The sequence below is a fragment of the Serinus canaria genome, chromosome 1 (assembly GCF_022539315.1).
Source record: "Serinus canaria isolate serCan28SL12 chromosome 1, serCan2020, whole genome shotgun sequence".
Taxonomy (NCBI): domain Eukaryota; kingdom Metazoa; phylum Chordata; class Aves; order Passeriformes; family Fringillidae; genus Serinus; species Serinus canaria.
Genome location: NC_066313.1, coordinates 88,969,581 through 88,981,854, shown reverse-complemented (window position 1 = coordinate 88,981,854; position 12,274 = coordinate 88,969,581). Strand labels below are relative to the sequence as shown.

At 39.1% G+C, this 12,274-nt stretch overlaps 1 protein-coding gene across 7 annotated transcripts in view; it reads left to right on the top strand.

Annotated features, from left to right (window-relative positions):
• Positions 1-12,274, top strand: part of MCF2L (MCF.2 cell line derived transforming sequence like) — a 121,968-nt gene that overhangs the window by 60,474 nt on the left and 49,220 nt on the right. For all 7 annotated transcript variants that reach the window (XM_018908977.3, XM_050975942.1, XM_018908976.3 and 4 more), the window contains exon 3: positions 4,935-5,049. In XM_018908977.3, coding sequence (XP_018764522.3) covers positions 4,935-5,049 — 115 coding nt within the window. The remainder of the gene's footprint in view (positions 1-4,934; positions 5,050-12,274) is intronic.

The window sequence follows — 12,274 nt, the reverse complement described above, 5'->3', positions numbered from 1 at the left end:
TCAGAAATGCACAAGCATAATAGCTAAACCACTACAATAGTAAAAAAAATCTGAAGTAAGCCCTTCTCTCAGCACATGAGGACTTCACTTTTGACAGGATTTTTTGCAATTTTTAAGCAGCATTTTTTGAACTAAAGTTGTAGATGTGAGCCATCCAGCAAGGCTGATGCTCTTGGATCTTGTGTGTGCACATTGATCAACACAGAAGTCATATTTTTTCTTATAGTCCAAATACTATTTCACTTGCATTATAGAATCAGGCCAGAAGACTCTTTGCTCTGCCATCTAATTATATCCAGCTACTTACTTCCTTTTTGTGGGGCTGGTCAGAGTACTTTTGAGAAGACCTTTTTATTTATGCAAACAGGAGCAGACTAGTAAGGAAACATTACAAAATAATCTCTTACTCATCCTTCCTGGAAGTAAGTCTAAGCAATTTCTTTGCTGCTGTCAAATTTTGCTGTCCATACAAAACCCCAGACACCTAGCATGTCTTCTACAGGGTTGTGGGGAAGTACCCTTTTCTCTGTGTTTGTGTGTGCCTGTGCACTTGTGTGTGTGGCTTTTAGGAGATGTTCAATACCCAAGTTTTGTACTTTTACATGTCAATGCTTTTTAAAATAAAAAAGAATCCTAATTATGTCTCATTTGAGATTGTTTTTAGATACCAAGTTACTAATGTGCCTCTTGATTAGAAATTCTGAAAGTGCAATTTCCTTCAGTTAGCACTTCTCTATCACCCAACCTGCTTAATAAAAAAGAAAACAAATGCAGAAGACAGAGCAAGTGTGATGGGGAAAGTTAGATGCCACAGAATATAAAGAATAAATCACTGGGACTTAAGAGAAGCTTTCCCAGTCCCATCTCACAATAGCACAGCTAGTTTCCCATGGTTATTTTTCTACCATTTTCATCCACAAGACCACAATGCTCTGGGTACACACAATTTTAGCAATTGGTGATATTGCTGGTTTTTATTGTTTTTATTTTATTCAAAAGTTAGAAACACGAGGTGTTATTTTCTAAGCACAGTTAAGTAATTTTGCTGCCTAACCTGTGGAGCTAGTACAATTCATGTTTGTACTAAAATGTGTGTTTCTCCAAAACACAGGGTTGTCACTGTTGTAAAAAAGACCTTAGACCAACAGTTGTAGATCTGTTTAGAAGAGCTCCACCTAGCAGGGCTTTGCTAGAATTTTCGAGGTTTATCCAATGAAAAATTTCCATTTCATGAAGGCAATTTGTTTTGTTTGACACTTAATCTGTTAAAGAATTTTCACATGAATAGGCTGCCAAAGTCATGTATAAGTCAGGTAATAACAAAGTTTTTCCATTAGTGAATGCTCACAGAAGTAGGGTGGGAGCAGATCTGCTTAATTTAAAGTGGTGGGGTGTTTTAATTTTATTTAATTGCTGAAATAAGCTTTAGTCCTCTTTACTTCTATGGTGCTTGCATTTGTAGCCTGAAAAGTAACAATCCTTTCAGCTGCAGAGTGTTTCTCACAGCTTCATGTTATAAGACAAGCATCAAGGAATTCTTGGGCATTGTTTCAGGTAGTATGTCTGCAGACTGCACTCACTTGAGGACTCATGTGTTCTCTTCTGCTCTTTGCAATAAACAAAAAACAAAAGCTGGCACTCAAGTGACATTTGTTTAATATTTAATAGAGAAATGATGCCGAATGTATTTCATCATTTTCATAGAATCACAGAATAGATTGGGTTGGCAGGAACCTTAAAGATCATCTAGGCTGTCCCTACCCTGCCATGGGTAATGGCATTTTTCCCTAGATCCATTCAATCTGACATTTTCATAGTCAGGACTGTGCTCATAATTTTTATGGGGATTTGTTATACTTTCAGAAATTTATGCTTAAAAAAAAACAAGGCTAAGATTAGACTAAGAAAATGCTCATAATGCTTTCAGGTACTTGATTGTCTTAAAAACACATAAAACTATTAAATTCCAGTTGTGTAGTGCATCCCTGTGTAAGACTAGAAATAGGAGAGCAGACCTGTGTGTGCCTCTGTCGAGAGAACTTGTAGAGCACATCAGTTAAGGGAGTTCAACTGCTGGAACTGGAATTTCAGGACTCTGAGCTAGAGGGGAATGTGAACAAGGTGATTTTCCAGAGGTTAGGACTGAGGCAGTTAGATGTAGTCACTGTACCAACTGACCTGAATTTATGAAAACATTGCTGTTAAATTACTAATTTTTGTGTGGCGATTAAAATTGCTGTAATTAATTTGAAAAACTCCTCTGTATGTGTTGAATTACTTGCATGAGTTGTAGCACTCACATCTGTGTCTGTCTTCGTAATCAGGTGTATAGAATTCTGAGGTGCTGGAAGATTATTATATGAATTAGTTTTAGTAAGATGTCTGAATTTTTTGCCTTAAACCTGTGTTTCAAAAGGGATAAGAGAAGTGAAATTGTTCAGTACTTTTCATTGAATGCTTTCCCTCTTACTAAAACCAAAATCAACAACAATAAAACCCCTCTTAGCTTCCTAAACTTTTTACCTCCTCCCCCTAGGTTCTGTGGATTGATTTATTTCTGGGTGACGAGAAGACAACCACATTTTACACAGCTAATTTTATGAACTGTGTAAGAAAACAGCACCTCTGCTGCTTTTGCAGAGGTGAAGAAAAATGAGGAAGAATGATTCTGAATAAAGGAAAACGATAATTTCTTGCTGCATCAGGTTCATTAAGAAATAAAGGACACTTTAAAAAGTGAACTCACTATTTCTAATATTTAATATAAATGCAATTAATATGTAGGATTTTTACTTTATTTCCCATGCCATTTTGTAAATTTCTCTGACAAATGCTCATTTTAAAGCAGCACCATGTATTTAATCACAGAATTCAGAGGCCTTCAAGATCATCAAATCCAACCGATAAAGTTGCAATATTGAGAGCAGCTTCTGTAAGTCAGTGATGTTAAAGCTGAAATTTACAGAATTCCTTATGTTTAGCATTTCAGGTCACTCTGCCCTAAACTCTTTTGAGCAGCAGGGTTCTGATGAGGAAAAGCAGTTGAGGAGCATTTGAAGGTATATGTGTGCTCAAGTGGCCCAGCAGGGAAACAGCAAAGAAAAATCAGTGAACTACTGATTCTAAGAGCTCAGGGCAGAGTCATCTCCACCCAAGAGAACCACAGATGACTGTACTAGAAACTGAAAATTAATAGGCAGTCACCAGGCAGGATGGCTCTATTTGCCCTTGACAATCAGTGCCGGTCTGGGAACTTCCTGAAAATCCTGGTCCAGAGTTCTGCTTTTAGGACATGTCCTGCAAGTCTATTGTTGTTCTTTTGTTTCATATGTCCCATTTATAGAAACTAAGTAGAACAAAAAAAGTAACCAATGAAGATACCACAAATAATGCGTGATTATGCCTAAAAATAGTTTCTCTAGAGAGAGCAGAACACTTCATGAGCAACAGAAATAATCATTATCATGCTTTTAACAACAGAGGAAAATGCTTTAGTTGTGAGAGCTTGAACAAAAACCAGTAGAGTCAAAATTTGTCTTAACTTACACTTGTGTTGTGAATATTTGTACAGTTAAAATTAGCTCCCTTGAGTCAGTGTTGCCATGTTTGGATGTGTCATAAAGGTCATATTTGCAAACTTGTGATATTTGCATAATAGTTGCATTTTGTTGTTGTTTAAATACATCCAAAGCACGTTATTTTTTTCATGTATTTTGATTCCAAGAACTTCACAGTGACAGCACTGTGCCATCTGTAAGCTGGTAGATGGAAATCAGATTCGCCACAAATTAACATAAAGATACTATTTCAGCTCTTCTAATTACATGTGGTTTGGAGGGAAGTTGTGATTTCTTTTATCAAATGAATCTGAGGTCAAATATCTCTCTTCTTTTTCCTGTGAGGTTAGATGCAAAGGGAGTGGAAGTGGGTAATAATCTTCAGAAGTCACTGTTGCTCTCATAATTGGTGCAGTTAATACAGTTTAATGCTGGTTCCTGCACAGTTACTGGATTTCAAGGCTGGAAAAAAAAAATCCTTGTTATTTTATAACAGCAATTTTTTGTTGTTTTTCTTCTCCTGTTGAACTATGAATCAAAGATAACTTCCCAGGAATGTATTCCTGCTACGCCAGAACACTTAAGTTCATGCAGTTTCTAGGGCTCATCAAGCCTTTTGTCCTACCTGTCTTTATGAATATATTCTTGCTAAAGACATGAAACACTAATAATGCTTTTAAAAAGAAATTATTACACTTTGCATATAAGAATGTGTGTGAAGTGCATGAGGAAGCATTGTGTCTGTGAATTGTACCCAGTGGTGCAAATGCCAGGAGAGATACACGTAATGGTATCCAGCTCATCAGCAGCTCCACTGCAGTGTAGGTGTTCAGCTCTGCTTCACCTTCTGTACATAATCTGGGAATGAGAAATCTCATTTGAAACACCTGCATCCATTTCTTTTAATGTTCTGCCCCTTCTGTTTCACCAACCTGGAAGCAAAGCAGACACTGAGCAGGGTAGGGGGTGTTGCATGAATGAGTTCCAGCTGGTGAGAGGGTTGAGTTCAGTTCAAGATGGAGATTCACCTCCTTAATTCTGAATTAATTTTTTTTGTTTCTAAGTTGGTTGCTTTCTCTCTCCAAATTGCTTCTACTTAGATGCAGTTGATGTTTATCAGAAGATGCACTGCCATCTGGTGTCAGATCTGCTCACATTTGTCCAGAAAAAATCTCATGTGGTGAATGGGGTGTAACAAATTCCTTTCTATAAAACTTCCTAAGCAATGAAGAGGAGAGAGACTGTTCAAAATAAACTGTCCACACATGAGCCCTAAAAAAAAAAAAAAAAAAAAAAAAGGCAGTTATTTTATTAGTGGGAAATTTCAGTCTAGCCAAAGAGACTTGCATGTAAACACATTTGCTGCTTCTTTTGTAGGTGGAAGAGGGGGAGATGGCTGCCCTGTTATCACCTTTCCAGACTATCCAGCTTTCAGTGAGATTCCTGAAAAAGAGTTTCAGAATGTTTTGACCTACCTGACAAGCATTCCAAGGTAAGAACCTGTCTAGAAGAAAATAACCTTTTATCTGCTAAGGGACTTTCCACATTTGATCCCTGACATGTGGTCTAAAAGTCAGGCTTGGTATTTAATTAAGGAAAAGGAAAATTAGGCTCATGGTACAGTGTCAGTAAGTACTGGTTAGTGACAGCTGTCTAAGCTAGTTGTTAGATAAATTACGTGCTGCTATTTATATTTCATCAGAAAATTACTTCCTGGTATGTATGGATGTAGGTCCCATGATGGACATTGTCCTCCTATGTCACTGTATCTTAGAATGCAATATTCAGAGTTTTAATTGAGCACATGTATAATTTTGGCAGAGCACATGTAATTCCTGGGTATTGCTCAGGATATTACTCAAGGAGAGAACAGTCTGTATCTACATACAGAGGTTTGTCCTCACCACTTGAGCTGCTCCCTGGCTTAGCTGAATGCATCGTGTCTGCAGACTTCCAGAGCTTTGCCTGATGGTGCAAAGCAGGCCCAAGGATTAATTCTGATTCTCTTAGAGGGCACAATAGGGTTACTAATGGGCTCTCCAATAAATATCATTATTTTTGTTGATTGTCTGTTAATGAAGGAAATAGCGGGCTGAAAATCCTGATGGAGGTGAGTAAGGCAAGTAGCAGAGTAAAGTATATACCCTAAATGTCAAGAGAGGAAATTTTGGGCTTATTCAGGGAACTGGTAGGTGGGATATAAAGGAAGGCAGCTCTGAAGAGTAAATCTACTGTGGAAGGCTGCCAAGTTTTGAAGGACAGCATTCTCCAAGTACAAGAAAGGAACGTCCTGGAACGTGAATGGACGTAACAGGAGGCTGACCCCACTGTCTGAAAGTGAACTTGTGACTGAGCTGAGATACAAAGGCAGCGAACAGGAGGTGGAAGCAGGGACAGGCTACAAAGGAAGAATGTAGATACATTGTCCACATATGTCAGGATGGCGTCAGAAAAGTCAAAGCACACCTGGAGCTGAAGGACAAGAAAAAAGGGACATCACGGACCGCTCGAAAAAACTTCTGGTGCTTTAGAGATGCAGGAATAAACAAGGAAAATGTGGATCTGTGCTGAATGGACTGGGCAAATTAGCAGCAGGCAATAAAGATGAGGCTGAAACACTTGAGTTCTTCACTGCAGTCTTCTCTGAAAGTGTCTCCCAGGCCTCTGTGTACAGGAAGAGAGTTCAAGGAGGAGAATGACAAGCAATGGCTGAGGACAAAATCAAGCATCTCTTGAGAATCTTGACCTAAATCTGGAGTTTGGGATAAGATGATCTGCTTTGAGAGTGGTGAGGATGCTGACCAGTGTCATAGTAAGGTTGCTCTGTATAATCCTTGAAAGGTTTGGAGATTAGAGGTAACCTCACTTTTATCTGTGAGAAAATTATGGAGTGAGTCCTCTTAAAACACACTTTTGGGCACATAAAAGAAGGAGGTGATGGGGAGTAGCCAGCATGAATTAAACAACAGTAATAGTGCTTGACCAGCCTATTTCTGTCATGACAATACTGGATGCATCAGTGAAGCAGAACTGTGCATGTTTTTTGCCTCACCCTAAGCAAGACTTCCAGCCCAGTCTCCCCCAGCACTCTTCTCTTCACCTTCAGTTGTTACATTTTGGCAGGTGGGTAAAAAAGTGCTTGGATTATCTGGCTCAAAGAGAGGGGTTTATTGGCTGTTGTTTTATCTGGAGACAGATTTCCTCAGGGAACTGTATATATCCATGCTGTCTGATGTCCTTGGCAAGGATCTGAAGTAGGAGATGGAGTGCACCCTCATCAAGTTGTACTTGATGTAACCAGCCCCTCCTGGTTGAACTTCTTAATCCATAGTTTGTCAGGGAATGAAACTCTGAAGCCCACAGCCAGCTTTTGCATTTCCTTTGTTTATCCTGGTGATGGTTAAACTGCATGGTGCTAAGCATCCCTTGACCATATCTTGGATACTGTTTCTGCAAATAATTATATTCTAAATTCACATCTGCTTCTCCTTTTGAAAGTCTTTGGTGGTGCACTTCATGGTGGCCCACTGAACTGCTGCACAGAGTGGGCTTCATGTGAGAAATTCTGATCAGATCAAACAGCATCTGGTACGGTGGGGGAGCACTGAGTGCATCCCAGCTCACCACTTTGGCAGGAGCAGATTTTCTGAAGGTTTGTCTGTCAGTTGCTCCTACCTGACAACAATTACTCTGGGAGTATTGAGCCAGAAGTGGTCATTCTTAAATCTGGCTGTTCTTCTAGGATTTTCTTGTTTCTTTAATTCATAAGTATTTAGAAGGAGAGGACTGTTCTTTGCAAACAAAGGAGACAGGCCAGCTGTTTAGATGTTAAGAGTAAGGTATTCACTATTGTGAATATAACAGTTCTCCAGGTTTAAAGTGATAACAGTTCAATTTCAAATCTTGTAAAAATAATGCTGTTGTTAAGATACTGATAAATTTGCCACCTTTTTGTGCCTGAGAATCAATAAAATCTCAAAGGGCTTATGATGTTCCTGACTGATATCTGCAGTAGCAGTGTCAGAAGCTTATAGTGTAAAACTGTGTTTGTGAGGAATACAGGTTTATGGGAATAAAAAACTACAGAAATGATGCTAGCCAGGTGCCAGCATACATCCCCTTGTGAAAGATATTTTGCTATTGATCTGTTACATATATTGATACATGTATAACCCTAAGGGGCAGTGCTGCAGTCTTCTTGAATTGGGATATTTCTAAAGCTCTTAAAGATGGTGTAAGGTAGGATTTTCCCTGCTGTCTAGAGTTCAGATAACTGTTTTAGGTGCCTTGGAAGTGGCTTTTAAAGGAAGTGGAGGCAGTTAGTTTTTAGTTTGTCAGTTGAAGGAGTACAGATTTACAGAAAGGATGGAAATGCAGCCCACAGCTCTTAAGCATGGACTGCTCTCCCAGCTTATTGTCACTTAGTTTATCAGAGAGGTAACTCTGTCTTTTGGCTGTTCTGACAGACTAAGGGCAAATGGACTTTTCTAAGAGCACAGACTGCAGAGCACAGATGCATCTGGAGCCACCCCAGTTCCTCAGAAAACTACTTATTCTACTTGGCCCTGTGCAAGATCACAGCAAGAGGTTGGCAGCAGTAGCTCAGACATTGTCCAACTGCCTGGAGTCACATGTTAAGGGAAACTATATTTCATAGGGATGACAGTAAGGAGCTGCTAAGAGCCTCATAAGAAGATCTTTCTGTCCTCTGCAGTAGAGTTCACCCAATAGTATATTTACTGGTAGAATAAACCTTAGCAGTGACTTCAGGATCTCTTTCCAAGTGAAAGAAGGCTAGCTTAGGAGTTTGTTGAAAGAGGAGAAACTGAAACCTCTCCATCTACCTTTTTGATTCCTTCTAATTTTATAGATAAACATGAGCTTGTCACCTGTTACTGTGTCCTTGTTCTGTATTATCTAAACACTGGGTTTTGCAAGGTTTTTCTGTGTGAACTTTCTCTCGTCTTTTTCACAGTAAACTTTAGTAATGAAACAAAAAATATCTCGTGGGGTATGTTGCATTTAGGAATAGAACTATTAAAAGTTGCATGCTATCAGCTTAGATGATCAGGGAGTGGAATAGTGTAAATAGTAGAGCTATTAGCATGTGCTTAGATGTGTAAATGCCTGATATGTGAGGATGTTAAGAAAGGACACAGTGGAAAGGGAATACCTCGTCTCAGTTTAAAGATACTCAGTTAACCTTGGTGCAACTGTATAACATTAGGCAGAAAGCTGAACCATATTCTTCAGGTGGGTGTTGTTAATGTTGCAAGGTAAATTCATGGATAAAATATGATGTTTAATGAGGTTTGTAGTAATCTCAAAAAATTCAGTACAGATTGTTGACATAATGTGTGGCAACAGTCATGTACCACGTGTACAGAAAGATTGCTGCTTTGTCAGAAAAAGCAATGGATTAAGGATGACTACAATAGACAGCAGAAGATTGCAGCTAATGCTTTTATAACTTCTGTTTTGGCATTGAAAGATATGTTGTAAGGTATCTGCGTAATGCTTCTGAAGCAGGTTTTTCCTTTTAGCAAATAATTTTATTATTAGTATTGTTATTATTGAAATATAAGATAAAGTTTTATTTAAAAGGTGAGAAATCTCATAGAAAAATACATAGGCTGCCCAAGTAGGAGAATCCATGGCAGTACATAAGGCAGTACTTTCTAGGAAGAGTAGTTTAACTGAAATGCTGAATGGTACAAATAATTGGTACAAATAGTTAACCTGTAAATATTGATCCACATTGATTAATAGTTCTTATCAGTGGAGTTGTAGAATACAGTAATATCTCCAGATAAAGTGTCTGTAAGAAGTGACAACTTAAAATTCAACTGTATTTCAGTAGAAGTCAGCCATGTCTTGCATTCTTTTGGGATATCTTGAGATTTTATAACGTCCATGTAGTTGGTCTGATTCTCTTTCTTCAGAGAATGTCTCCTGTTATTTCACTCTGTGACTCCTTTGGGGATGACTGCTGAGTCCAGTAGGAAAAAAAGGCCCTCAGATCAAGGTTGTCTTCTCTCTTAGCTGAGTAAAAGCCCAAACACCATCATTCTTACTGCATAGTGGGAGAGGCAGCTGTGCAATGTTCCTTTTACATCCCACATGTACTGAGGCTGAAGGAAGAATATTGCATTTCAGGGCATTCAGTGTTCTGTGTTTTTAAAGTTTTCTTCATTTTTCTATTGATTCTGGTAAATTGACTTCTAAGATTTGCAGTGTACCTTGAGGGCAGGTGTTATTCATAATTATTTTCTCTTCATTACAGCTGTTTCCTGAAATGCATTTTATTAGCTTAAGTGTGTACACACTGTTGGAGTATGAATTTACCAAACATGGGTAGTAGCATGAGAACTTGCTCCAAAAGAAATTAATAGATAATTGCAGTGGTTAAAAAAAACTTGACTACACAGTATTTTTCAACATATTGTTTTGCTTCTGGTTAATTAGCAGTTTCTACTGCAGTTAGAAAACAATATGCGGTTTATGAGAACAAAAGACTGTCACTTTAATGCTTTTCTTTCTGCTCATATAGACTCATCTTTGAACAAAGAAAGCAAGCTAAGATTCTTGTGGTCACAAGAGATTGGAAAGCTGCTATTTTAAAAGTGTAAAGATGAGTCTTAAACACAAAATCACTTTCAAGAGAAATAAGTCGTGTAGATTTGAAAATTCAGAATGGTTTTTGATGGCCTGTTTGAGTCCCATACTGCCAATTAAGTATGATACATGAGCCTTTTTCCTTGTATTGTGACAGAGCCTTGTACAGCTTCTCTTTGTAATGCTGTCCTGTCCTACTGCATGATCTTGAGCATAACTCAGGTTAACTTGGCGTCTTCAGCAGTTTCCTGTTTTGAAAGGTGTCCATCAGTTTCCTGGCCGGGAGAGTGTTCCCTTCTTTGAGATTCCTGAGGGTTTACAAGTGGTTGAACACCACGTAGCCTTCTAAAAAATCCTGTTGTTTTTGGTACTCTGTGGTGTAGGAAACTAGGGAGCCATCCTGTCCAAGGAATGGAACAGAACGAGATGACCTCCGAAAGCGTTGATGTCCAACAGTTCCAAAGCTCAGTAGTTAGGATTTGCTAAGAGTTTCCTTGTTTACTATACCAGCTTCCCATTGTTTGGGGTAACACTGGAAAACTGAAAGAGAAATATGTGTGTGCTGAGCCTTTTGGTGGGCTCAGATCTGCGTGGGCACAGCAAAGCATGATGAGGTGGGTTGGGCAGGGACCAGAAGGACAGGCAGCAGCGTGGCATGGCTGTGTCTGGAGCTAGCAAATCTCGGTGTCAGGGACACAGGGGAGCTCAGGGCTCACACAGCTTGGGCCTGGCCAGTCTCCTTGGCATAGATACACCACTGTGCTCTGAGAGCAGAGGCAGCAGTGTTGGGGTAATGCTGTGTTTTGAGCCTGTAAGTCTGTCAGGGTCCAGCAGACCTTGCGAAGAGTCGGTGTCAGAGGGTAACTGCCTCTGTTTGCTCTTTTATCTGCAAACTGAATGCACAGCCCACCACCAGCTAAGAGTTAAGTAATTTTGTTTTATGGAGTGCCAGGGATGAACATCACCACATAATGGGAAAGAAGTGCCAAAAACCAGCTGCCCTGACAGTTCATACTGATGTGCTGAGCAACAGCTTTGCAGCTTCAGAGTTTATTTCTGTCAGCTGTGCTTAATTTCCCTGCTCTCCTCTTTGTTGGATTACAATCCATGTTGAAGATATGGAACCTGTACCCTGCTGTTACCTTGGCAGCCCCTCAAATTTGTCAGTGAGAATATCCCAGGACTTCCAGCAAAATCTGTCACGCTGTGTGTACCCTTCCTTTCTCAGAGCACAGCTGCCAAACAGTTGTAAATATCATATGTTGCTGTAAGCAGACAGGGAATGTAAGGTCTTAGGTTTGAAGTAAGAGTGTTCTATCTTAAATTTAAATGGAAGTCCAAAGCTTTTGGTCAGATACATACCCTCACAAGATTAAGGTCAAAGCCCAAATTGTTACTTAGAGTCTGAATTTTTACTGGGTTTAAAAATATTTGCACTTGTTTCCATGTCCACCTTATAAGTGCCTTAAACTTGTTTTAAAGCCCAGCCCTGTACAGGTAAAGCCTTTCCAGTCTTTAAATCCCATTTACACCTTTAGGGTTTAGAGGATTTGGGGAGTACGTATGACACGCGCCATCCGGTGGTAAATTTAGTCTGCTAATAAGACAAAGTAAATTAAGCACTGTAAATTTGTGAAAGTTAATTACTAAAATTCTGGACTGTCACGCAAGGGTTGTGATTAGTCCAGTATTAAATTCAGAGAATTTAACACCTTATTAATTTTAATGGCACAGTTCTAAGATAAATTGTGCAGCATTCCCTATAAGGTTGTTCCAATACTTTGTGCAGTAGCATTAGTGATTTTTGGCAGTGTCCTGGAAATATGTATAATTTCAATATTGCAGTTCTGACTCGGTGTAAAAATGTTTTATGGAGCTGGACTTAGTAGTTCTAAAATGAGGGCCACACAGGCTTTCTGTTGCTCAATTTATTTAAGCTTAAACCGACATAGAGTTTGCCTTTATTGACCTATTTATCCTTAATTGTCCCTCCAGGATAACGTGACCTACTTCAGCCATCTGTAGTTAAGTCTAAATGAGTCCTCAAAGTTGTTGTCTTTCTTCAAACAGTCCTTCTAAAAGCAGCTCTGCATGGCCTGAAG